Source organism: Triturus cristatus, chromosome 8 (assembly GCF_964204655.1).
Source record: "Triturus cristatus chromosome 8, aTriCri1.1, whole genome shotgun sequence".
Lineage (NCBI taxonomy): Eukaryota > Metazoa > Chordata > Amphibia > Caudata > Salamandridae > Triturus > Triturus cristatus.
The window spans coordinates 180978597-181002371 of record NC_140591.1 but is presented as its reverse complement, the minus strand read 5'-3'; the positions used below and the strand labels follow the sequence as shown (position 1 = coordinate 181002371).

Genomic DNA, 23775 nt, shown 5'->3' with positions numbered 1-23775 from the left:
TAAAAATCTTAAAATTAGTTTTTTACGGGTAGTGAACAACGTGGGACTAGTGCGAGGAACAGTATGCATGCATAACTCTGAGTGCTGCAGGGGAACAGTGGTGCAACAAATATTGGAAAAGGAGCAGGTGTTTGGTGAAACAGATGGGAGAAGGGCTTGGGCTACGAATGTGTAGCACTCCTTTTTCTCATTATTCTTGCTCTTCGTCCTTGGGAGCTCGGGCATATTGCTCGGGTTAGAGTCACCCTCGAAACATGCAGATCTAAATGTCTGAATTTTAAACCTGTTAATACAGTTCATGGAAAGTTACACAACCAATACTCCACATCTGGTTTTCTTAAAGGATCTTCCCACTCAACATTTTGGTGTATTGTTTTGTTATTCTTGACAGGTATCTTATTAATTTCCTATTTCAAAGATTTACATATCTCTATGTACTCAAGGCATATGAATTATGTGAGGAGTGATTTTCTTTCATGCATGTTTTATAGTTTCCACAGCTAAGCATACTGCTTGAATTTGGTATCTATCTTACCATGTTCTCATTCATGTAAAAGCTCCTATTGCACGTTTAGATTATTATTTTTCTTTTGTTAACTTCTATCCTATTGCGTGTGTTTAAGCAGAAAAGCAGGTGTTGACTCTGATGGTATGGGGAGGAGAAAAGAGACTCTATGGAGATAAAGATACCTTTCAATGGATAAATGTCAAGTGACAGATCCACTCAGAGATGATCGTATATGTACCAGCTTTGCAGATCTCATGGATTCTTCCTCAGATACAGAGTAACTGAATTAGTAATCATATGGTTTACATCACTAACAGGGTGTAAGAAAATGCCTCTTTTTGTATGGTTACCCCCCCAGGTTTTTTGACTGATGCAGTTGGTTTTTCCACTCAGTGCACTGATGCCTTCTAACCAGACCTCAATGCCAGTGCCCTGACCCAGGTCATGCACACCCTGGGTGTGACACCGGTAAGAAGTCTGACTTGCCATTTAAAGCAATGGCAAAGATAAACCTCCTTCTACAATATGTGTAAGTCATCCGTATGGCAGGCCTACCGAGTCCTAAGGCAGGGTGCAACATATTTCACAAGCAGAACATGTGTTTTTCAAGTTCCAACAGTAAAAATGTGAAACTGTTTTTACTGTGGAAGGACAAGCCCCCATTGGGGAGTATCCCCTTTGGTAGCCACACCTCTGGGGTGGACTAGGGAGCTCTGGATGCTGAGAGGAGTTCTGTGATCTTGGGAGTGGACAGAATGGTGCATCCTGGGATAGCCAGATGCCACACTTCCCAGGAAATGGTCAACAGGAGAGAGAGAACCTGGGGCAGTCCGTTGGCTACCAAAAGCATCCTACCTGGAGGGCATTTTCGGAGCATATAAAGGGCAATCCTGGGACTCAGATTTCGATTGGCCTGCGAGAAGGACCAATGGACTTCCGTGCTGCACCATGAAACTGGCAAAGAGAGGCTGCACAGGCATGGACTACACTTATTGATTCCCGTGGTTAGCAAAGACAAGGGACTGTGCCTGCTCTGTCCTGCTCCAGGAGAAGTTGTAGCCAGAGCTCAACCAAAGTAAAGAGACTCCAAGGGTCAGGTGGTCGTCCTACTTTTCAAAGCACATTGCCACAACAGCTGAAAAACCTGCTTGGGCAAGTTGGTAGCCCAGAATCTTCAGACCGCAACCGTGCAGCTCCAGGGACCGAGATCAATGCTCCAAGTTGCACCAGAGTTCGCTGAGGCCAGGAAAGTTGTCGTAGTGCAGCTTCATCACCCAGGAAGGGGTTGGGTGAGACTACGATATGGGGCAATTGGTAGCCCAGTGGCAACTGGATTTCTACCAGCACCGAAAGGAGTTCGAGGGACGTGACCCTGTGTCCAGGACAGCCTCAACCCTTCGTAAACCGAGGAGTAGCCACAGGAAGACCCCTGTCAAACGCACTGCATCTACAGCATCATTGAGCATCTTCAGCATCCTTCATCCCTTTCATCAGGGCCACTTCCAAAAGGAAATCACTGCAATGGATAAACATGCCTGGAACTGACTGAAGACTGCTTCAACTTCTGTGGTAACGGTTTGAGGACGTTGCTGGTCCCCCTGACTGGCTCCCTACTGGTGTTGGTTGCCTAAAATGACTCTAAATGACTGTATTATTTACAACCAGCCGAACGTTTTGGTGAACAATGTTTTAAGTATCAAATCTGTTGAACTTGCCAATGTTTGTTCGTGGTTGAGTGAAATGCTTTGATTTACTATACCTTGTAAATTCTATATCTCTGGAACACTCTGACAGATCTTTTTCGTTGTGGTGTTTAAAAATGCATAAAAATACAATCTATTTTTATACAGTGGAGTCAGATTTCTTGAGTTTCTTCTCGATTTCTTCAATTGTTTTGGTGTTGTTTAAATGCTTTACACTTGTTAATTTGTGTAAGTCTTGCTGCTCACAGCCACAGCTACCTAGGGTTGAGCTGGAAGTTTGACAAATGGAGCCTACTGGTCCTAAAGGGGTTGGTAAGTATAGTACATGGTGAGGTCACACAAGCGCACCATATAATACACCCCATTTCCTCAAACGGGGATATGAAAGAAGTGGGATTTGGAACAGGAAGCAGACCTTTGTAAAGTATAACGACATTGGCAGTGTAAATGTTTTACTAAAATGTTGATCTGCTCACCCAGGAAGAAAACAAATGTCTCTTCAGGAAGAATGTGCCTAAATCAGACCCTCCAGGATTTCGCGATTTGCTAAAATCGCGAAATTGGCAGTTTTGTAAAAATGCAGCGATTTTTTTCAAAACTGCCCGCAAAATTTCTCTCAATTCCCAATTTTTGGGAAACGAGGACCTCTTGTGGCCATTTCGTTGAAGCGCTCACTTTGATTATCTGTGACTGACTCAGCCACAGACAATCAAAAATTTCTCGGCAGCCCCCTGACTCATGGAGTGACCAAGGACCTGCAAACCTGAAGGAAACAGAGCTCCCAACAACAAGTTCTTAATCCTCCAAGAGAAAGAGATTTGGTATCTGGTTTTGTGAACAGAGTGACCATATAGGTTTTCAGGAAGAGACAATACTGCCTTTTTTCTCTATTCGACTAAGTGAGACCCCCAGTCTTTCTCTATAAAATACATTTGGCAGCTGTTGCAGTTCATCACTATTGTACTTCTTTGGCACCTTTACAGTTCCTGTGATTACACGTTTTCTGACCTGGCAGGCCTTGAACTGTTTCTTCCAGTGGAAAAACCTCCTCCTTAATAGGAGTTAAATAAAGTTTATAATCACAGTCTCTTAGCGCCGGGATACCCGTAGGGTGGCAGCTGCGCTATACAAAAACTTATACAATACAATACAATAATGGATAAGACTTCCTCCAGACGGGTCAACTTGTAATTTTTTCAGATGGTGTCACATGGCTGCAACAGTGTTGCATCCATGCATCACCGGCATCATCACTGGAAGTGGCATATTAACGTCATAAAGGTTACACATGTGCTGGAGATTTTTTTTTTACCATCCACCACAAAGGCCAGCATCCGTGTCTCCATGAGCATTTAGTCGTGGTATTTTTTAAATGTTGTCTTTGCTTTTCAATCGGTAGGGCAAATGACCCCATCTTTAAGTTTGTTCCTTTCGGATTGGCAATAGTCTCAACACCATTCGAAAGACAAACATATAAAACAAATCTGTTCTTCATTTTAATGTAGTACGAATCATTTTAGATTATTTTTTTTAAGATATTTCAGTGCACCCAATGAGATGTCGGATCCCTTGTGTGAGCCCATTCTGGTGATGCAGAAATGATGCACCAAACCTGAGGTATGTTTTCCTGCAACCAACTTGAGTGCAGCATGCACATGTCAAGCAACCATACTTGATTTCTTTGCTGACTCTTTTGCCCCTCCCCAGCCCCCGCACTTCTTCCATCTTCTGTCATACCCTCTGGAGCAGCTATTGTCTGTGCCACGCAGCACACAAATTGGTCTGTGCTGTGCCCACATCCTTTTCTGTCCAAGCCAGGAACTTTGCTGTGGCACAATTCTGCTCATCGCTTTTTGTGGTGTCTGTGCTGTTCGGCACCAGAGATTCTTAGCAAGGTGTGCAAAGCTTTGTCAGGTGAAGAAAGCAGGGCTTCTTCTTTATGGCTCACGAATTTCTACTTAAAAAATTTACATTTTAGAGGATCAAAACTATTTGGTAATGTACTTGATGGCATGGTGCAAAAAGGGGTGGAAGAGTAAAAAAGCTGGGGTCTAGAAAGTAATCCTTTATGTTCAAGCGTCCTCTCCAAAATCTTCAGGACAAGATTACCTTTTGAGGCCAGACTATGTTTGCTCAAGTCGACCTATGAGGACTGGACCAGGTAAGCAGGAGGCGACCTCCTTTGCAGTCTGTCTCACTTATTTGGATCAGTCACTACGATCCTGCGCCCTAGGGAGCCTGAGGAAGAGGTGTCCTGCCTCACGGATCCAGGAGGCAGCGGTGCCCCGGCAGGGGTGCATACATGGGCGCTAGAACATCCCAGGGAGGTTAGGACTGGAGCTGTGCTTTTGTAGGGCTACAGACACTTTAAACATGCCTAATTCAAAATAGAATACTCTGCTAAAACAGTTTCCACCGATTTTATGCTGAAAATGAATGATTATGAGTAATATAAAGTGACGCAAAATTGCTGCTAAATTTCCCTATTTGTGCCGCTAAATTTGCTAATCCATGCTGCAATATCCTGGGGGGTCTGCTAAATGGGTCACATGGTACTAAAATATTTTGGAAGGCTGGAGTTTGTTGTTGAATTAAATAATTCTTACTGCATATAGATTTGACTACTGTGGTTATATCTCCTACTATATAATATTCTTCAGGTTTTGAGGCATTCGTCTTGCAAAGAAGTGAAGGGCGTGAGTGCCAGCTTGGGAACTGGGGGGAACCGAGGTCTGGGGACACAAGGGAGGATTACATCTTTTTTTTTTTAATTATTTTGTGGCAGGCACTAATGTTGTATATCCCTCCTCTTAAGTGGCTTAGTTTACAGTGAAAGGGGCTAAAAAATCGAGACCCAAATTCTGGAAGTGCCAACTTCTATAGGATGCCTTAACCGGAAAGGTCAGATATGCGTTAACCAATCCGTGGGATATGGTTATGGACTAGCGACGGAAGTTTAAAGAGAATCCTCGATAAAGACAAAGGCAATGAGTATCCCTACAAGAGAATGGGAGTCAATGAGACATGACCTCTTCTTTAAAAGCAATTACCAAGCAGGCCACAGTACGGCGATTAGTGGCACTGCCACCAGGCGCGCAACACCCATTGAACTCACAGGGCTTCAGCCCCCCCCCCGTCGTGTGTGGCAGCCCGGGATGAGACACCTTCCCGGGCAAAAAAGCAGCCGCACCCGAGCACTTCACAGGTCTTTAAAAGACCATTTACATGTTAATGAGGCCTCGCTGTTGTTTCACCCCTTCTAAGAGCCCCTGCAGCTCCACTCTGCCTATTGCTTAAAGTTCAGCCCCCCCCCCGAAATTTTTGCTCAGCCCCCCCCCCCCCCCCGCAATTTTTGATCAGCTCCCCCCTCCCCCCGAAATTTGGCTCTAGTTGCGCCTCTGACTGCCACTGGAGCTACTTCTATAAGTAGCTCCATCTTATGGATGTAATGTCAGAAGCAGCCAAATACCAGTCGAACGACACACACTATGCTAAACACAGATTTTTAGCATACGTGTTCTAAAGCCACGCCCTTAATTACATTGGCCACGCCCTTTTGCGAGACAACCCCCACTGCCAGTTTTTTCATCCCACTTAAAGCCCGCCCTGGCTCTGTAAATAAAGAGTCTGCCCAATAAGCAGAGGGGCAGAGCGGACGGTTTTACCACCAGCAGTAAACCGGGACAAAACGAAGCAGTGGTTATCCGGTGTCCTTGGGTACGACCCATCTACCCCAGTGACAGCGCTGAGGGGAAGTGAGCAAAAGGCGGGGAGGGGACTGCACGTGCACCACTTGTTGCGCATTGGGCGGCACCTACAGCTGAGCGGTTACCATAGAGGGGCCCTGAACTTGGAGTCTTGTATGTAAGGGCTGTGAAATGTTTTCTATTTGGACTATTGAAACCTCTGGTGTTCTAGAGAATACGACAGACAGAGACTGTCAATGTGCAGGTGATAAACAGTCACAGATATTCCCTTCACAGGCCAATGTTTTTTCAAAATAACTTCTACCTAGAAGACTAAACCTTTAAAATAATAACCATTTCATAGAATATATATTTTCATACAAGCAGAATCAATGTCCTATATAACAAATAAATGTGTTCTTAATGAGTTCATTTCAAAGATCTCCCGCTATTGGTTAGTTCACCTGTTTTCTGTCATGGAGTCACTAGATGGAGCTGCTGCATCAAGAACATGAGCCACTCCTGGAACCCTACAAGTTGAATTGAGAATTTGTCACGAAGGTCCTCGCTCACTACAGCCATAGTGATGCTGGCAAAGCACAATCATATTGAACACGACCTACGCCCCCATCCGACAGCTCAGCCCCTCACACGATATAATAAGTCGCAGCACAAACACCCCAGACTAGGAAACAGGTGACTGGCGAAAATTTCGATTTAACTACAACTAAACTTCAAGTTTTGGGTCTAGACAGCCACATGCAGATTACATAACACATTTGAATAGGTTTTCATCGTCACATGTATTCCGAAAAGTTCTGCTGAGGGTAGATGGCGTCTCATTTTTTTTTCTGACCTTCACCACATAAAATATAGCAGATGGCCTGAAAAAAGCAATGTCGAAGTCAACAGATTAGGTTAAACTATTCTATAATTTTATTCCTTTATAAACACAGTGTCCATGCATACATTTATGCCAAACTGCAGGCAGAGCACTATAACCACAGATATCAATGCACAGACACACAGACCAACACACCAGGAATACTTCTTCACGCACACCAGCGGCAAAACAGGCACCAGGCCTAGAGACACCGTGCACAAAGACTAATAGCTCTAAATGGCCGCACTCAGTAATGGTCATCAATAGCCCCATGTAATAATGTTCATCAATGGGGTCGGGCATTAATAAACACCAAGGGCAATAGAGGCTGCATTGTACCTTGTAGAGGCGAGCGAAGTTCAGTCAGACCAGCGTAGCAGCTTGTGGTAAGTCACTCCACCAAGATTGGCACTACAATTCTGAGCCTCCCTCACGACGGAGGACTACCTACCGCTCTAGTGGGACCTATACAGAGCCGGACTGGGAACAGCAACCAACCCTGGTAGATTGCTGCTAGACCGGCCCTGAGGTTTTTGCAGGTTGACTCCAGCGCCCACTTTGACTACTAGGTACTGGTGTAATGGCACTGAAATGCCCCGACCCCTGCCTACCAGAACTCAGCGAATGTAAAATGGTGTATGTTAAATTGGCTTTTCCACAATTCGCATAACACAACTTACTTGTAATCTCCTAGTATATGGTACCAGGGGTACATAGACCCTTTAGGTTGAGATGTCTCTTGTGGACTGTAGCACTAGTTGTGCCCCCACAAGTATGACAAGGTAAAACATGGTTCCCAGGGCGGTTTAAAACTGTGAACTTGACTTTGCCATTTAGAGAAATGGCAAAGCCCAAACCTCCCTTTTAAATGTAGGTATGTCACCTCTGTGGCAAGTCTAATAACCCCTAGGGCAGGGTGCTGTATTTTAGAAAGTGAATAATTTACTTTTACATGTTCCAGCTGTAAAAACTCTAAATTGCCATTTTAGCTGTGGAAAAACTAGTAGCCCCATTGGCAAGTATAGAGTGACAGGCTGACACACCTCAGCCCTGTTTGTTAACTTCTGAATGGGACTACTATGGTTGGTGCGGTTTGGTATCAAAATAATACATGCAGTTAATCAGATTTCCTGTACACAGCTTTCTGCCCTCCTGGGGAGAAGTGCTAATGACTCCCAGGACATTAAATAATAGGGGCCTGCATGAGAGAGAGGTGGTAACTCGCTTATGCAGGATGCCACACAGGTGTTAGCTCAAAAGGTGAGCTTCATAGGGTAAGTCACCTTTGAAGGGCAAATGGTTAACACTTAGGAGAGAGGCACTATTGTTTAGGCAGACGGGCTGGCATTTGGGACAGGAGAGGAGAAGCCAGTAGTCAAACTGGTTTTTCCAGGGGTGTGTAGCCCTTTGGTAGCCAGACCTCTGGGGTGGGCAAGGGAGCTCAGAGTATCAAGAGAGGGGGCCTGCCATCGTGGAAGTGGGCAGAATGGTGCATACTGGGATAGCTAGATGCCACACTTCCCAGGAAGTGGTAACCAGGAAGGAGGGGACCTAGTAGCTCATTGGCTACTAACCGCATCCTACCATGAGAGCATCTTTTAGCCATAAATAGGTCACCTCTGGCACCTAGAACTCACATCTGAAATGACTTGGAAGAAGGACCACCATGCTGCACCGATGGACCAGCAAAGAGAGGCTGCACTGTCGAAGACTGCACCTGCTGCACCTGATAGCTAGCGAAGAGAGGGACTGAGTCTGCCGTGTCCTGATCTAGGAGAAGCTGTCTCTAGAGCCCAGTCAAGCCAAGAGACTCCAGGGGCCAGCTGACTGGCCTCCTGTTCACATCACAGGTGCATAACCCCTATAGAAGAATGCTGATGCAAGTTAGTAGCCCAAAGTCTTGAAGTTGCTAGCACTGCTGACGTGCAGCACCAAGGACCAAGACACGACACACAGAGTCGCACCCGAGTCCGCTGAGCCCAGGAGTGCTGTCGGAGAGTTGCTGGGATCCTCAGAAGGGAAATTATTGACCCAGGTAGGATTGGCTTGTGACCAGGACACTGGGTGACTGGTAGTCCAGTGGCGACTGGACTTCAGCCAGACAAAAGAGGACCTTGCGGTAGGTCCACCCTGCAACCAGTATCCGATACCAGCTTTGTAGACCAAGGAGCACCTGCAGGAAGGACCATGTCAATCATGTTGTTTCCACAGCATCCTGAGAGCATCTTCAGCATCTTTCATCCCTTGCATAAGGACCACTCTATAGGAATGCATTGCAAAGCAGATAGAGTGCCTGGAACTGCTCTAAGACTGCTTCTACTGTGGAGGTAACGGTTTCTAAGGACCTAGCTGGTCCCCTTAACTAGCTCCGTGCCTGAGTTGGTTGCCTCAAGTACTTCTACCCAACCACATTGACACTTGAAAACTTTTTTCGAAGAAAATGTGAGTGTTGAATTTGATGAATTTGCCAAGGCTTGTTTGCAGTTTGGTGAAACTGCTTTGATTTATTCATTCTTGTAAAATCTCTAGAACCCTCCAGTGTATCTTTTTCATTCTACTGTCTAACTTCTTATAAAAATACAGTCTATTTTTATAAACTTGTGTCAGATTTCTTAAGTGTTGTGTCAATTTCTTCAATTGATATGGTTCTGCTCAATGCTTTACACTAATTCCTCTGTGTAAGCCTTGCTGCTCAGTGCCACAGCTACCCTGGATTGAGCTGAGGGTTTGATAGACGAAACCCAATGGTGCTAAAGGGGTAGGTAAGTGTCTTACACAGTGAGTTTGCACAACCACTTCATATAATACACCCTATTTCCTCACAGGATGCCACAGTGCTCACTCTGGTAGGCCGTAGGGGGACTCATGCGTGTTGTCTGTACCGCTAAGGAGTTCTGCCTTCAATAATACATGCAAGGCTTAAAAAGAAGGGAAATAACTGCACCTCTCACTATGTTGACTCCTATGGCTGCTCCTCCAGTAAAATATTTGTTAAACGGAAACATCAATTCCCGCACTGAGAGCTACAAGCAACCAATGGCTAATGAATGTGGGCTGATCAATAAGTGACTGGCCCAAAAACTAGTGATTGTTGACCACCTCTGTGTAGACTGACATAATTTGCCAGGAATGCAAGCACTACACAGTTACGGCTTCTGCCAATAATTTGTATAAAACAGTCAGTACTGGCACTGTAGTAAATGCAATATATTCAGGCCCCAATTCAGTACTCTTTAGTGATTCATAAATTCGCCTAACATGATTTAATTAAACATAGTGGTGGGGCCTTGGCCAATTGATGCAGGGTGTACACAGTTCGGAGAACATTCTCTGTGCCAATACTACTCCTGGCATTGAGCTTGTTGTGTGTGCTCAAGAATATCCTACTTGGTCGAAATACTTTGTACACGGTATTCTAAATGCAAAGGAACACTTTCTTCCACATCAGACGCGGCAAATTAGACCAGGTAAATGTCCATTAAAAGATGCTGGGGTTCACCCACGTCAGCCACATGGAATTTCAATCTACCTGACTGGGGGAGAGCTGGGGCCTACAGCTAGCCAGGCGAGGGAGGAAGGCTACTGAGTCTGGATCCTGACAACCAACGTCTTGAGAGAGCTCAGAGAAGTGAGCTGCTGGAGAGAGCTCAGAGAAGTGAGCTGCTGGAGAGAGCTCAGAGAAGTGAGCTGCTGGAGAGAGCTCAGAGAAGTGAGCTGCTGTAGAGAGAGAGAGAGAGAGAGAGAGAGAGAGAGAGAGAGAGAGAGAGAGAGAGAGAGAGAGAGAGAGAGAGAGAGAGAGAGAGAGAGAGAGAGAGAGAGAGGTGAGCTGCTGTCGAGAGAGAGAGAGAGAGAGAGAGAGAGAGAGAGAGCTCAGAGAAGTGAGCTGCTGTCGAGAGAGAGAGAGAGAGAGAAGTGAGCTGCTGTCGAGAGAGAGAGAGAGAGAGAGAGAGAGAGAGAGAGAGTGAGAGAGAGAGAGCTCAGAGAAGTGAGCTGCTGTCGAGAGAGAGAGAGAGCTCAGAGAAGTGAGCTGCTGTCGAGAGAGAGAGCTCAGAGAAGTAAGCTGCTGTCGAGAGAGAGAGAGAGCTCTGAGAAGTGAGCTGCTCTCTCTCTCTCTCTCTCTCTCTCTCTCTAGAGAGAGAGAGAGAGAGAGCTCAGAGAAGTGAGCTGCTGTCGAGAGAGAGAGAGAGAGAGAGCTCAGAGAAGTGAGCTGCTGTCGAGAGAGAGAGAGAGAGCTCAGAGAAGTGAGCTGCTGTCGAGAGAGAGAGAGAGAGAGCTCAGAGAAGTGAGCTGCTCTCTCTCTCTAGAGAGAGAGAGAGAGAGAGAGAGAGAGAGAGAGAGAGAGAGAGGGGTCCTAGTGGATTTGATGTTCCACTGGCTTGGGGGAAGGAGCCACCTGGAAGGAGATTGAACAGAGGCACTGAGGCAGGCCTGGCCTAAGTCTGGGAAGCATGGGTAAGCACTATAAGATACACTATTGGTCAGCACCACCTTTGAAACAGGTGTCAGTAGCCGATCTTAGCACCCACGCCGAGAAGGCAGGTGGCACTCCCCCCCCCCCAATTGGTACATTGCCAATGTGGCTCTATTTGCTTGTCTCTCCCCCACCTCAGCCTTCTCAACTGAGATACACAGTTAAGACTCCAATATGAGCAGTCTCCTACTAACTGGAGGTCTACACCCAATGGCAGGTGAAGGTATCCAACCACAAAGCTACCCATCAGGAGTGCAACCACTCGCTAAAGGAGGTATAGTAGAGTAATTATGTTTTTTGTGTGGAGGCAATAAGAGTACACAAATATTTTTTGGGGACAGGCGCCATACAACCCCCTTTTCAGATTAGATGATAAAGAGTACATCATCTCTACTGGGGTGGGGGTCACACATAATGCACCCATATTTTAAATGAAGGCTTGCAAACAGTGGCGTCACTAGGGAGGTGCGGGGGGTGCGGACCACACCGGGTGACACCATGACACCAAAATGCAAAATAATGGGACCCCCGCCCCGCCCACGGACCAGCCTGCACGGGGGGGGGGCACGCCCGGAGCCCAGGTAGGGTGACCAACCGTCCGTAAATTTCACGGACAGTCCGTAATTTCGGCCGTCTGTCCGTTGTCCGTTAAGGATTCTTTAACGGACGCCATTTGTCCGTAATTTTAACCGGGGACCGGTCGCACCACCCTAAAGCCGGGACAGCTTCCACCCACCTCCCTTCTTGGCTCCGATGCAGTACCAAAGCTCAGATGCCCAGCAGCATTGGAGAGGCACAGCGGGATGGCAACCCTCACACCTTTAGCCCTTGATGAGCTGTTAAGAGGTGTCTGAAGGTGACTGAGAGGGAGGGGCTGCCGCTTCAGGCGCAGGGGCATCTATTCAGATGCAAACAGCCCTGAATGCGTCATGTCTCTGCAATTTAAGGAGGCCTCACACATTCCCGTTCTGCCCAGGGCCCCAAACATCCTAGTACAGGCCCTGATTACACAGAGGCAGTACCTGGTTCTCTTCACAGAGCTTAATTACTGTTACTAAATTGTAAGCAAACCTCGGTTCTGCAAACATGCAGTCTATAATGTAATAAAAAAAAGAAATGGCACAATCGCACCCACACTGATTAACAAAGTATGGAGGACAGTCAGTTAAATCAGTTCTCTTGGAGCATCTCCTTTAAGTACGGTAAATCACAGTGGGGGGTGGCAAACCAAACATTTTAGAAAGAGAGCCTGTCGTCTCGTTGTCTTGTCCAGGAGGGGTGACGAGCCCTACCCCACCCTGGAAGAGACCAAGATGATACTAGAATACTGCATGCCCACCCCTGTGCCCACCCTGGTGGATCCTGTTACCCCTCCTGTGTTGGCTCCTGCCCCCCCCTAGTGATGGCTCCTGTCCCCCCATGTGGTGGCTCCTGTCCCTCCCTCCGCCTGTGATGGCTCCTGTCCCCCCCTGTGGTGGATCCTGTCTCCGCCCTGGGTGGCTTCTGTCCCAGTCCTGGAATGGCTCCTGCAGTGAGGGTGAAGTTCTTGATGGGCTTCTCAAAAAGGCTCAGCTCAAAATTAATATGAAAAGGTGGGCGAGTGAGAAGGGAAAGGATGGGTGGATGGCTGGATGAATTAGTGAAAGGGTGAATGGATGAATGAAAGATTGAATAGATGGATAATGAGAGAGGATGGGTGGATTGATGAGTGAGTGGAAGGATGGATGAGAGAAAAGGTAAATAGCTGGATGTATGGGTGGAAGGGCAGCTGGATGGGTAAAAGGGTGGATGGATGAGTGAAAGGATGGATGAGTGAAAAGGTGCATGATGAGTGAGTGAGTGGGTGGATGGAGGAGTGAAATGATGGATGGATTGATGAATTGATAAGTGCGAGGGTGAATGGATGGACGGATGAGTGAAAGGGTGGATGTAAGGATGGATGAGTGAGTGAAAGGGAGGGTAGGTGGAGGACAAAAGGATGAATAGATGAGTGAAGGAGTGAAAGGATAAATGGATGAGAGAAAGGATGGATGAGTGATAGGGTCAATGGATGGATTCATGAGTGGATGAGTAGATGATGGGTGAGTAGATGGATGGGTGGGTGGATGGATGGAAGGAAGGATGGCTAAGTGAAAGGGTCGATGGAGAGAGAAAGGGAGGATGGATGACTGAAAGGGTGGATGGGTGGAAGGATGAATGACTGGGTGGAGTGGATGAGTAAGTGAAAGGATGGCTGGATGGGTGAAAGGGTAAATGGCTGGCTGGATGGATGAGTGAATGGATGGATGGGTAGAAGAGTGGATGGATGAGTGTACAGATGGATAGGGTGAAAGGGTGGATGGATGGATAATGGATGGATGAGTGAAAGGATGGATGAAGGGATGGATGAGTGAAATGATAGATGGAAGGATACATGATGGATATGTTTGCAAATGGTTGAATGTGTTTGGATATGGCTGAGCTTACTTATATACTATTGCGCGACCTCCTCTGATGTGTCTGTAAAACTTACCTATTGTCCTGAAGTTTTGTCCTGAATTTTGACCTCCTGTCCTGAATTGTGTCCTGAATTTTGACCCTTTGTCCTGAATTTTTACTCTCACCGTCCTGAATTTGCACCAATGCCAGTTGGTCACCCTAAGCCCAGGCAGGGACGCAGGTAGGGAGCCGCACCCCAAATCCACTGCGGTGCCTGTCAGGTAGAACTCCCAAAAATTAAGAAGCGGGGCCCTAGCTGTGGTGTTGGCGGTGCAAATAATCCCGGCAAGAGAGCCCCCGTCCCCTCCGGTGCAAGAAAGGCCGAGCAGACCAAGTGCATCCCAACTTGACTGAAAACAAAGCGAGCCCCTGTCTGCGTTTCCGCTCAAAGCCATTGAACGCGAAGAGAGCAGGAGGGTTTAAGGGGCTTGACAGGAGACTCCGGAAAGTTGCAGCAGCCGCCGAGGTTGCCTTGAGGCTGCCCTTAGTTTGCGGTGCACCTTTGTCGGTGGCATCAATGCCACGGCTCCTTGCTTGGGAGGTAGTCTCTCGCACCTCGCTTCTGGATGTTCAGTCTACCATCATGTGTGGTGTATGTGAGTGACGGAGAGGTCCACTGATGTGTGTTGATAATTAAGAGTGTGTGTGTCCAGTGGTGTCTGCAGCGCAGCCTCGGCAGCAGCTGCAGACTGGGAACCAGCTTGATTAGTATTCTGCCCAACAGAGTCCCGGCGCTGTGTAATATCTGGCAGCAGAGCAGCTCTTCGACAGTCTTCCGAGCTCTGTCCCGTTGGCCAGCTCCCACGGCTCTTCTCTAACCATGCCCCCTTGAGGCTCTGCCTCGGCATGGGCGGATAGAAGCAGCCCTGCTCGGAGCAGAGCTACTGTATACACAAGAAATACTAAACACCTTTGTCAAATGCATATAGCGCCCGTCAGTTAACTCTCTGGAAAGCGCAGAAGTGGGGCCGATTTGTGTTACCTTGCCATCCGTTATGATCACGGCCAAGGACAACCTAGCGTGTTACTCATCCAAAGAGCTCTGATGGCTTTTTTTGTTTTTGCAGTTTTATATAGCGGGAACTCGACCCGAAGGTAATGGAGCGCTTTACATGAGCACCAGTTACGTCACACAAGGAAACATTCATTTTCTGGTAGGAACTGGGAGATTAAGTGATTTGCCCAGAATCACAGGATGTTGAGCCGATGCCGAGATTCGACCCTGGTCCCCCCAGCTCCAAAGTCGGCCCTCTGGCCTGGACGTTATGCCACATCCTATATATAAATATCATCAGAATACTTCGGAATGCACCTTCTTGATGCCAAGTCACTCCCTCTTTTATGTCAAAGGGATAATGACAAGCGGGACGCCTTCTTTCCAGAAACAACACTAACACAAGGCTTTGTTGTCCAATTCATTCGAAGTTACTCAAATGCTCAGCACTGCCCGCCAGGTTTCGCTGCTCCCTAAATCACGGCATCCACGCCTCCTTTGCGTTTTCCTAAGCGTCTCCGACAGCCTTTGACCTGTAGCTTTCATTCTAATGGAGAGTTTTCAAAAGCAAGATCTGTGCAGCTGCAAAGAGTTTTAGTGGAGGTTTACTGTGCAGTACTTTTTATGAAGTGGTAGAGAAAGACTCGCCTTTAAGCTGCAGAAGTATGTTGACAAGTACCAGCTCGAGCGGTCTCTGTGAGTACCAAGTCCCGATCTACATTTCTCTCTCAAGCACTTTGCGCCATTGCACTGCCCGATCTCTCCTCTTTTATTGTTTGCAGCAGTGGCGTCACTAGGGGGGTGCAGACCGCACGGGTGACACCATGAGTTACCGCACTGGGTGACACCAACCCTAGTGACGCCGCTGCTTGCAAATACATCATTAGAAAATATATCATTAAAAATTCACCTGTCCATGGTGTTCAATCAGGTTTCACACTTTTTGGAACACTAACAGTGGTCTGAGATGCACCAACGTGGCTTAAGACAACATAATATCAGTGTAAAATTGGGTTTCCTCGTATTCCATTGAATTTACTAACACAATTTGACTGGCTTAACGAGTCAGGTTACTAGCCTGGCAAGAGAAGATGGAAGAGACTAGGAACTAGTATAAGTTAGCAGTAGTGCACAGGCTTAACCAAATCCGTCTACATGTGTACTGATGTATGAGAGATTGCAAGATAGGATTCTCCAGCAGGCACCAGTGTCTGGAGTGGCTTGTATTTGACATCAAATACTGTCCGCCTACATCTGCAGCTGCATAGTTTATAAAATAAATATTTGCCCAAGCGTTAATTATTCAGGATTGTTTGGCAGATATAAACTTCACTTTTCAAAGGAATGGCTAGAGAGAAGCCAGTTAACTCATGCAGCTGGACCTGCAGAGATCAACATCTGCTCTCAAGATAATCACTTTCCTGGCAAAAAACGACAAGATGAAGGAGATGAGGCTTTCCAGCCAGGAGAGGGTCTTTCCAAGAATATTTGGTTTAACTCTCTGCAGGAGGCCTCTGCCTCTAGGTTTTACAACGTTTCTGCAAACGTTTTCTGTACATTTACTGGATGGTCTTTAGTCCATTTACAGAGTGACAACCTCACGTGTGTTAGAGTGTATTTGCTCACCATGAGACCCAAGCTTTCCCAGTCAATTTAGTCTAGAAATAAATACCGCCGATAAAAATATATAAGTTGTATATGAAATCCCTGAGTTATAACTCCCTACTCACTGCATAAGGTCTACACCTAAAATGGAGGAGGCTGAGTCTTGCCACAATGCAGTTCAGGTGAGTTTAGCGTCAGCAACTTGTTAACTGGAATGGGGTAAGGATGATAAGAGAAGATTTTATATGACATTGTGGATTGTGATGACAGCTACACCCATTGAAAACGTTTGTGGAATGCTTGAATCAGAACATTCAGAATATAGCTCGTTATGACATGCCGCATTTGCTGACTTTTGAGATTTATCAGTTATAGTTATGGATGAAAGCTTAGAAGCAACGTCTTTTCGCAGTTAAACTGCAAAAGGCAGCATTCTGCACGCATGAAAGGCACATCCATCTAACCTACTCATAATATTTTGTATGGGGAGTCTTTTTGAGCAATCTGAAATTCTTCTTGCCAAGGTGACCCATCTATGAAATTATGACACAATTTCCACTGATTTCACACATGTGGCTTTCTGCAAAAGGTATCTAAGGGAGAATGTGGTAAAATATAGTTTTTTTTGTTGTAGGTTACGAAATGTTACTTCCTGACGAAGATAAAGGGTTTTCATGAAAAGTGCAGGAATCAACGATTGTATCACCGGATATAGTGTCCAAGATTTCAAACAAGTTAAAGGTGAAAACTACTGTTGTGAATTAAACTGAAGTTTCTTCCCAATATACGAGTGTGCTACGATTTCTTTAAAGAAACCTCCCAAACTCTAGGGACTTGTTACTAGGCCTATAGCAGGATATGGTTCTTTGGAACAACACCGAAATATTTGAAGAGCCTATTGAGACAAAGGTGAACAGGTGTCAATTTATGATGAAATAATTGATCACTTGCAATCCTGTAAACTGAAGAGAATAGCAATAATCAAAGAGGAAGAGAGTTGGGTAGGAATAAATATTAAAAATAAAGGCCCAAAAATGTACTGATCTAGGAAAAGGGACTATTAAAAAATATCCCCTTAAAGAAGCAGACAGGCAGAACATGACCAGTTGGCATGTAGCAGCAGCAGACTAGCACCGCGTCTGCTTATTTCTGTTTTTACCATGATCGATTCACACCTTTGGGCATATATGTCCTTTAGTTACTATCTTTGAAAGTCACATTCATGTCTCTGCAAGATCAAATATAATTTCTGACAATTACTTGAGGTATTCAGGTTGCACCATGGTACTACGTGATGTCAAATTGTACCTTCTTATGAAAGTATGTCTTTCTTCAATTATGTTGTATAATATTCTTTCTACTTGTTGCCCCGTAAATCACAGTACACAATTATTTGTCTAATCGTAATGCATCTTTGGGAAGTGCATACATTTGCGACTTGCAGACTTGTTAGAGAAGAGGGCTTCTCAGTTAACATGGTATGAATAAAAGGCTACAAACAACTTCAGACTTTCACTGAGTTGGAAGACACTTCAAGACAAAAAGGGTTTCAATGAATCAGATTATGGTCAGGATTTCAAAACGAAGGCTGAGTGTGTAGCGAAACAGGAAAAGAGCACATGCTTACTAAGGAGTGAATGATGAATTCGCAGGTCTTGGACAGGTCCTTTGCCAGTAAAGATCGTCGCATGTCACAGCGGAGAGTATACTGTTAAAAAGAAAATAGGCTGTTAACTCATTCAACCATTAACAGATACATAAATAGATGCCAACAACGGGTGGAAAAGGTGTTTACAAGAATGCTCTCAAGACTGTCTTAAATTATTCGGATTCATAGGCAGAAAAACAATCTTAGATTAAGCTTCTGTCAGGATAGGTAATTTAATTGCTTTAACCCAAATGAGGTGAACTAGACCAATTAATTTACTCCTGTTCCTCTAGTTCATATTGCTTTGATAACTTTATTTCGGTCAGAAGACCATAAAAGTGCAAATAGAATACATACATAGCACATCAAATAAAATAATAAATATAGGTATTTCACATAAAAAAAGAAATAAAAAAAAATCCTTTTTTTTCCCCTCTTTTTTTCCTTCTTCCCCCTTCTCTCCCTTTTATTAAAAAAAGAATTAAACAGTAAGTTATCAAACATATTTCGGTAGTTTAGATTGGTTTAAAACTTATCCTACGGCGCCACATACCATGAAGGAAACGGGAGACAGCAAATACGATGGGCGGCGAGGTATCATATTTAAGAACTCTACATGCCTGCACACAATGTCTAAAACCCAAGTTTCTGCATATTGGGATAAGCCAGGTTTTGCGTATATTGCTATATGCTGGACAGAAAAATAAAACATGGATGACATCTTCTCTAATGTAATTACATGCCGGGCAAGCTTCATTTTCAGTTTTTGCCCATTTCGAAGTAAATGGCCTAATAGGTAGGGAACCATACCTTAATTGAGCATATAGTTTCCTCGCAAGAGGGAGTTGGACTACATCAAAGAATTCCACCCAACCCCATTTCAGATTTGACTGAGAGGAACTCAATAGAGAGCCTACCATAGGATGTTGACCGTTGTAGTGCACTTAGATTTTGCTGCCTCACCAGATTTAACAACTGGGCCCTAGATATCCTCGGGCAACTCAGCTCAGGGGTCCCCCATAACTGAGGCAAACCTATTTTGAAAGAAAGAGCCCTAATATGGGAAAGCCATGGAATATTTTTGTTTTTTTATCTGTTCCCAGACCTCCCGAAATTCAGCTCTAAAGGATACCAGCTCTGGTACTGACCAGAGCCTCCTCCAATAGAGCAAGGGTCGAACAGCTGCCAATTTCTCAATAGACTCCAGACCCAAGTCCATTCGCAAGGGGATGAGGGGTGTACTTTTCGGTAGGCCCACCAAATTCCTCATAAAGACCTGTTCCACCCTCAGAAGGCTAAATACGTTCTTATGGCCCCAAAGTTCGGCGCCATAAATAGATGCGGTCCGAGCCTGGAGGCCATAGATCTCAAGGGCGGGCGCAACCGGTTTGGAGATCGATGCTCTCTGAAGCTTGCCAATACCCCCTGCTATTTGTGAAAGTCTAAGAGCGGATCTGGTAATCTGATGGCCCCAGCCAAAATCCTCCGTCAAAGTGATCCCAAGATAGACAAAGGTTTTGACTCGTTCCAACGGAACACCATTCAGAAGAGGGTTCGGGCGCGTACGCCTCGGGTGATTAAAGATCATAAACTTGGTTTTATCCAAATTGATCTCCAATCCCCTCGAGGCACAAAAGCACACGAAACCGTCCAGGACACGCTGGATGCCCGAAGATGTTCAGGATAGCAACAGGGTGTCATCCGCGAACATTAATGCGGGCACCCGACCGGTCGTCAACCAGGGAGCATCATTATCCTTTACATCGTTTAAGGTGTCGACAAGGCCATTAATAAATAAGCTAAAAAGGGTAGGGGCTAAAACGCACCCCTGCCGGACACCCATGGAAACAGGGAAGCGGTCCGAGAGATCCCCGTGTCTCCCACACCTAACCTGTGCATAATTTCCAACATGCAAACGGATCAGGATATTAAGCAGGTAGGGCGGAAGGCCCAGGTCAGCCAATACCTCCCACAATTTTTCCCTAGGGACTAGGTCAAAAGCAGCCTGCAGGTCCACAAAGACAAGGTAGAGGCTGCCACCCTCAACCCTTGTGGTTTTCCAGAAAAGGACCTGGAGCCGGAAGATTTGGTCCAAGGTTGAGATACCGGATCTAAATCCAGCCTGGAGGGTAGACAGTATTTCCCATTCCTCCATCCAAGCTTGTATCCTGTCCAATATGATTCTACCCATTAGTTTTTGTGTTGTGTCCAACAGGCTAATGGGCCTCTAATTTGAAGGGGTAAGTGGTCATCCCTTCTTGTAAAATGGGGACAATCTCAGCCCCCAGCCAGGTGTCCGGTGGATCAGACCCCATAAGAATCGCGTTGAACAAGATAACAAGGTATGGCGCCCATATTTTTGGCTGGGATCGGAACAGGTCCCCTGGCAATTTGTCTTGTTTGGGAGCAACCTAGCTATGGCAGATTCTACCTCCTTCAAGGTGATGCTTTCTGGGAAGTCAGAAGGGTACACGCTCGGTCCCGACCCTCCACCCGAGGCCCCCGCCAGTCGATACTCATGACGGGGGTCTGGGGCAGGGGGCCGGGCAAGTGTCGCGGCTCCCTCCTGTTGGAGCCCTGGGGCAAGCTTAGGGCCTAGACGAAGTGTGTCATCATACTCCAAACATACGCATAGTGCCCCAAAATGTGCTTCCCACACTGAGGGTGCAATGTTTGGGAAGATAGCTTGCCCTCCTCCCTTGGAGCCTGTACTAACAATGGCCCAAAATGTCTTTGCGTCCTTAGTCAGGAGCGCACTTCTCAGCTCTTCCCACCTTGTTTCCTCCCAGTCCCTCTTGGCTCCCTCGATTGCCTTTTTATAGAGCAAACGGGATGACCTAGTTTCTAAACTATCCTTGAGTTTGATTGCAGTAAGGAGGTCCTTCTTGGCATTCCTACAGGTGGCATTATACCATGGGTGTATCTTAGCCCCACCTCGTCCAGGCCTACTAAGTGGGCAAAGAACATCCCCCAACGCACTGGCCAACTGCCTATGAATTTTACAGCATGGCCGTTTGAGGACAAGTCGGCCATCTCAGCTATCCATGGTATAGCAAGATGGTATAATTCACCCAGCTTAGATGGGGAATCCTGAAAATAAGGCCATTTGACCCTACGTCGATTGTTCGAAACCATAAGGGGCGTGATCATGCTGGTAAGACCAGCTTCAGGGTTAGTCAGCCCAAAGCTCCCCGGCTTCAATGTTAAGACAAGGGCGTTGTGGTCACTATCATATCTCGGTTGCACTCTGAATTCCAACATTCTATCCCAGTGTCTTACTTCCATCATGATGTAATCGATGGTGGAAGTTTGTTCTACCCTGTTAAATGTAGGAAATCCCGGACGGTCAGGGTCCGGTCTCCCATTACACGCCCGCAGAGACCTTGCAAGTGAGGTCCATGCCTTGACAGGGGGGATCTTTGGTTCCGGGATACACCAGAGCAGGTCTTCGTCATCCTGCTCATCCAAATCAGGGTTAACCAAGGGCTCGAATTGACAGTTAAAGTCCCCACCAACAATTATTGTGACTGAGAGGTCAAGTGTCTGAATAAAGAGATCTAGTGCTATGATCATGTCTGACTCCTGCCCGCTCCTAACTGGCCTAGAGTAAATACTTATTATGGCTATTTTTGGTGAGTTCAGGGGTGTCAATAACACACATTGAACATCAGGGGAGCCAGTTGGTATTTAGGTAGCTTGAACGCTCAAGTGGGTGCCTATCCAAATTGATAGGCCACCAGATGGGCGACCTCTGCCACTAGTTACTGCCAAGATGTGAAAAGTTGCGTAACCTGGGCTAGCACTCTCCTCTAAAGCCCATGTTTCCTGAATCAGGCAGATATCGTGTGCTGCCATAAAGGTGCCCCAGTCAGGAATAAATAGATTGTTTTTTAACCCCGCTACATTCCACAAAATAATTTTTATAGTTCCATCATCTACCTTACCAGTGTCTTTTGGAATCCCTGTTGCCATAGTGGAAGAGCTGTCGCAGGTAAGAGTGTGTGACTGAACTTTCCTTTCCGTTTTGTCTATAATAGGAGCTTCCCCCCCTACAATAGAAACTCCGCGCAGCTGCTTTGCATCCCCCAATTCGCTCCTTCCCACCCAGTTCAAGGAATTGAATAATGTACCTTCTACTGAGGTAAGGGTTTTGATATTTCCCTCCAGTACAATTAAAGGGGTAGATGTTTCGCTAGTGTTGTTCAGGACTAATTCCTTGTCGAGTGAGCGTCAATCTACCTGATTCAGTACACTAAACCTATTTCTATGCGCAAAGGATGACAAAGGGGGAGTATAAACATAGAAGTCCTACCAGCTTGTTTGCCCCTGTTGCACTCTAGATGGACAACCATTTTGGCCCTCGTCATTTTTAGCACTTTTACAGTGAGCTGGTCTCAGATGGGGCATAGGATAAAAATATGACAGGTGGAGGGGGAGGATTTGAGTATTTAATCTAGAGGGGGACATATCACAGATGTAATCAACGGCAACGGTATCCCTAAAATTTATTACTACACAATTCCCTGCAATAGTTTTGGGTCCCTTCCCAATCCAGTCTATTCGTCTTACAAAGAGTATTTCCCCAGAAATATGAGAGGGGAGAGGTCTGTTTACATTAAGCCACTGGATGCACTTATTTTTTAAGTCAGTATGACCTTCATTTTTTCCCTGGCTTAGAAGTGGTACCCCCGTTAAGACTATAACATACGGTAAAGATTCTGGGGGAAGATTAATGGTTTGCAACTCCGGTGAGGTAGCTATAAAAGATGGCTTTATATTTGTTGGGACCAAAACATCGGAAGACCCCCTTACCAATCTATATCTTTCGCATCCTGTTTTCTCATCACTGGGAGTGACTTTTGCTTTAGCAGAAACCGGGGCAGGGTTCCCAACTACATGGGAATCATCAGCAACTGAATTTATACATAGAGAGGGGCTAGCAATTTCCAAAGCTGGCTCATTGTTGGTGGGGGCCAATCGAGTTCCTTGGCTCCTAGTAACACTATCAACTACTAAGGCAGTCTTAACTTGAGAAACAATACCGCCAGCTTCACTAGAGGCAGACTTCCCATGTGGGACCGTTAGGGGCGTTTTCCCCAGACCCATATTATTAAGGGTAGAGACTAATCTATCGATCCTAGATGCCAGGGATTTGATGTGTTTGCCAATAGTCTGATCCAAGAGAGACTGAAAGTCAGCTACTAAGCGGAGCTCCCACATTCGCTGGGGAAGGGCCGGTAGTAGCTAGTACAGAATCTTACTTAGGCCCTATATTTTTAATTGGCTTTTTTACAGGTCTCCTTTTCTTGCCTCTAGGGCCCGGTTTATTTATTATGATGGTGTTTGGGGGAAATGGGGGTAAGCTTAGGGATGAATTGCTAGCTTTTGCATCTGTAGGGACCTGGGCACAGGGTAAATCAGCAAATGACGACGTAAGAAAAGAGCTTACGTCAGGAGGGTTTGTTACAATTGCTGAATAGTCCCCTGCTTGCTCTACCAAGGGGGCAGCGGGGGTAATTGACAACCTTCGCTCTGTGTTTTCAATTGCAGTTACCACTACCCCAATGGTTTTTTGAAGCATCTTATCGATAGCCGTTAGCGTAGGGAGGGGTAATGTCATAGCCACCTGTTGTCTCGTCACGGGGCGGGAAACTACGACCTTTTGGTTTTTACCCATTATATAGGATGGTTAAAAAAGATAGTCCATTCCTACAAAGCCTTTGCTAAGAAGCCCAAGGGGAAAATAATAATCAGTGATAACAGTACATTTGGGTAAATATCCAGACTATCAAAGGTGTC

General features: G+C 46.0%; 1 protein-coding gene across 4 annotated transcripts in view; it reads right to left on the bottom strand.

The window, feature by feature from the left end:
* The window catches only part of VPS26C (VPS26 endosomal protein sorting factor C), a 250076-nt gene that overhangs the window by 88231 nt on the left and 138070 nt on the right, over positions 1-23775 (bottom strand). For all 4 annotated transcript variants that reach the window (XM_085621271.1, XM_085621269.1, XM_085621270.1 and 1 more), the window contains exon 4: positions 17956-18036. In XM_085621271.1, coding sequence (XP_085477397.1) covers positions 17956-18036 — 81 coding nt within the window. The remainder of the gene's footprint in view (positions 1-17955; positions 18037-23775) is intronic.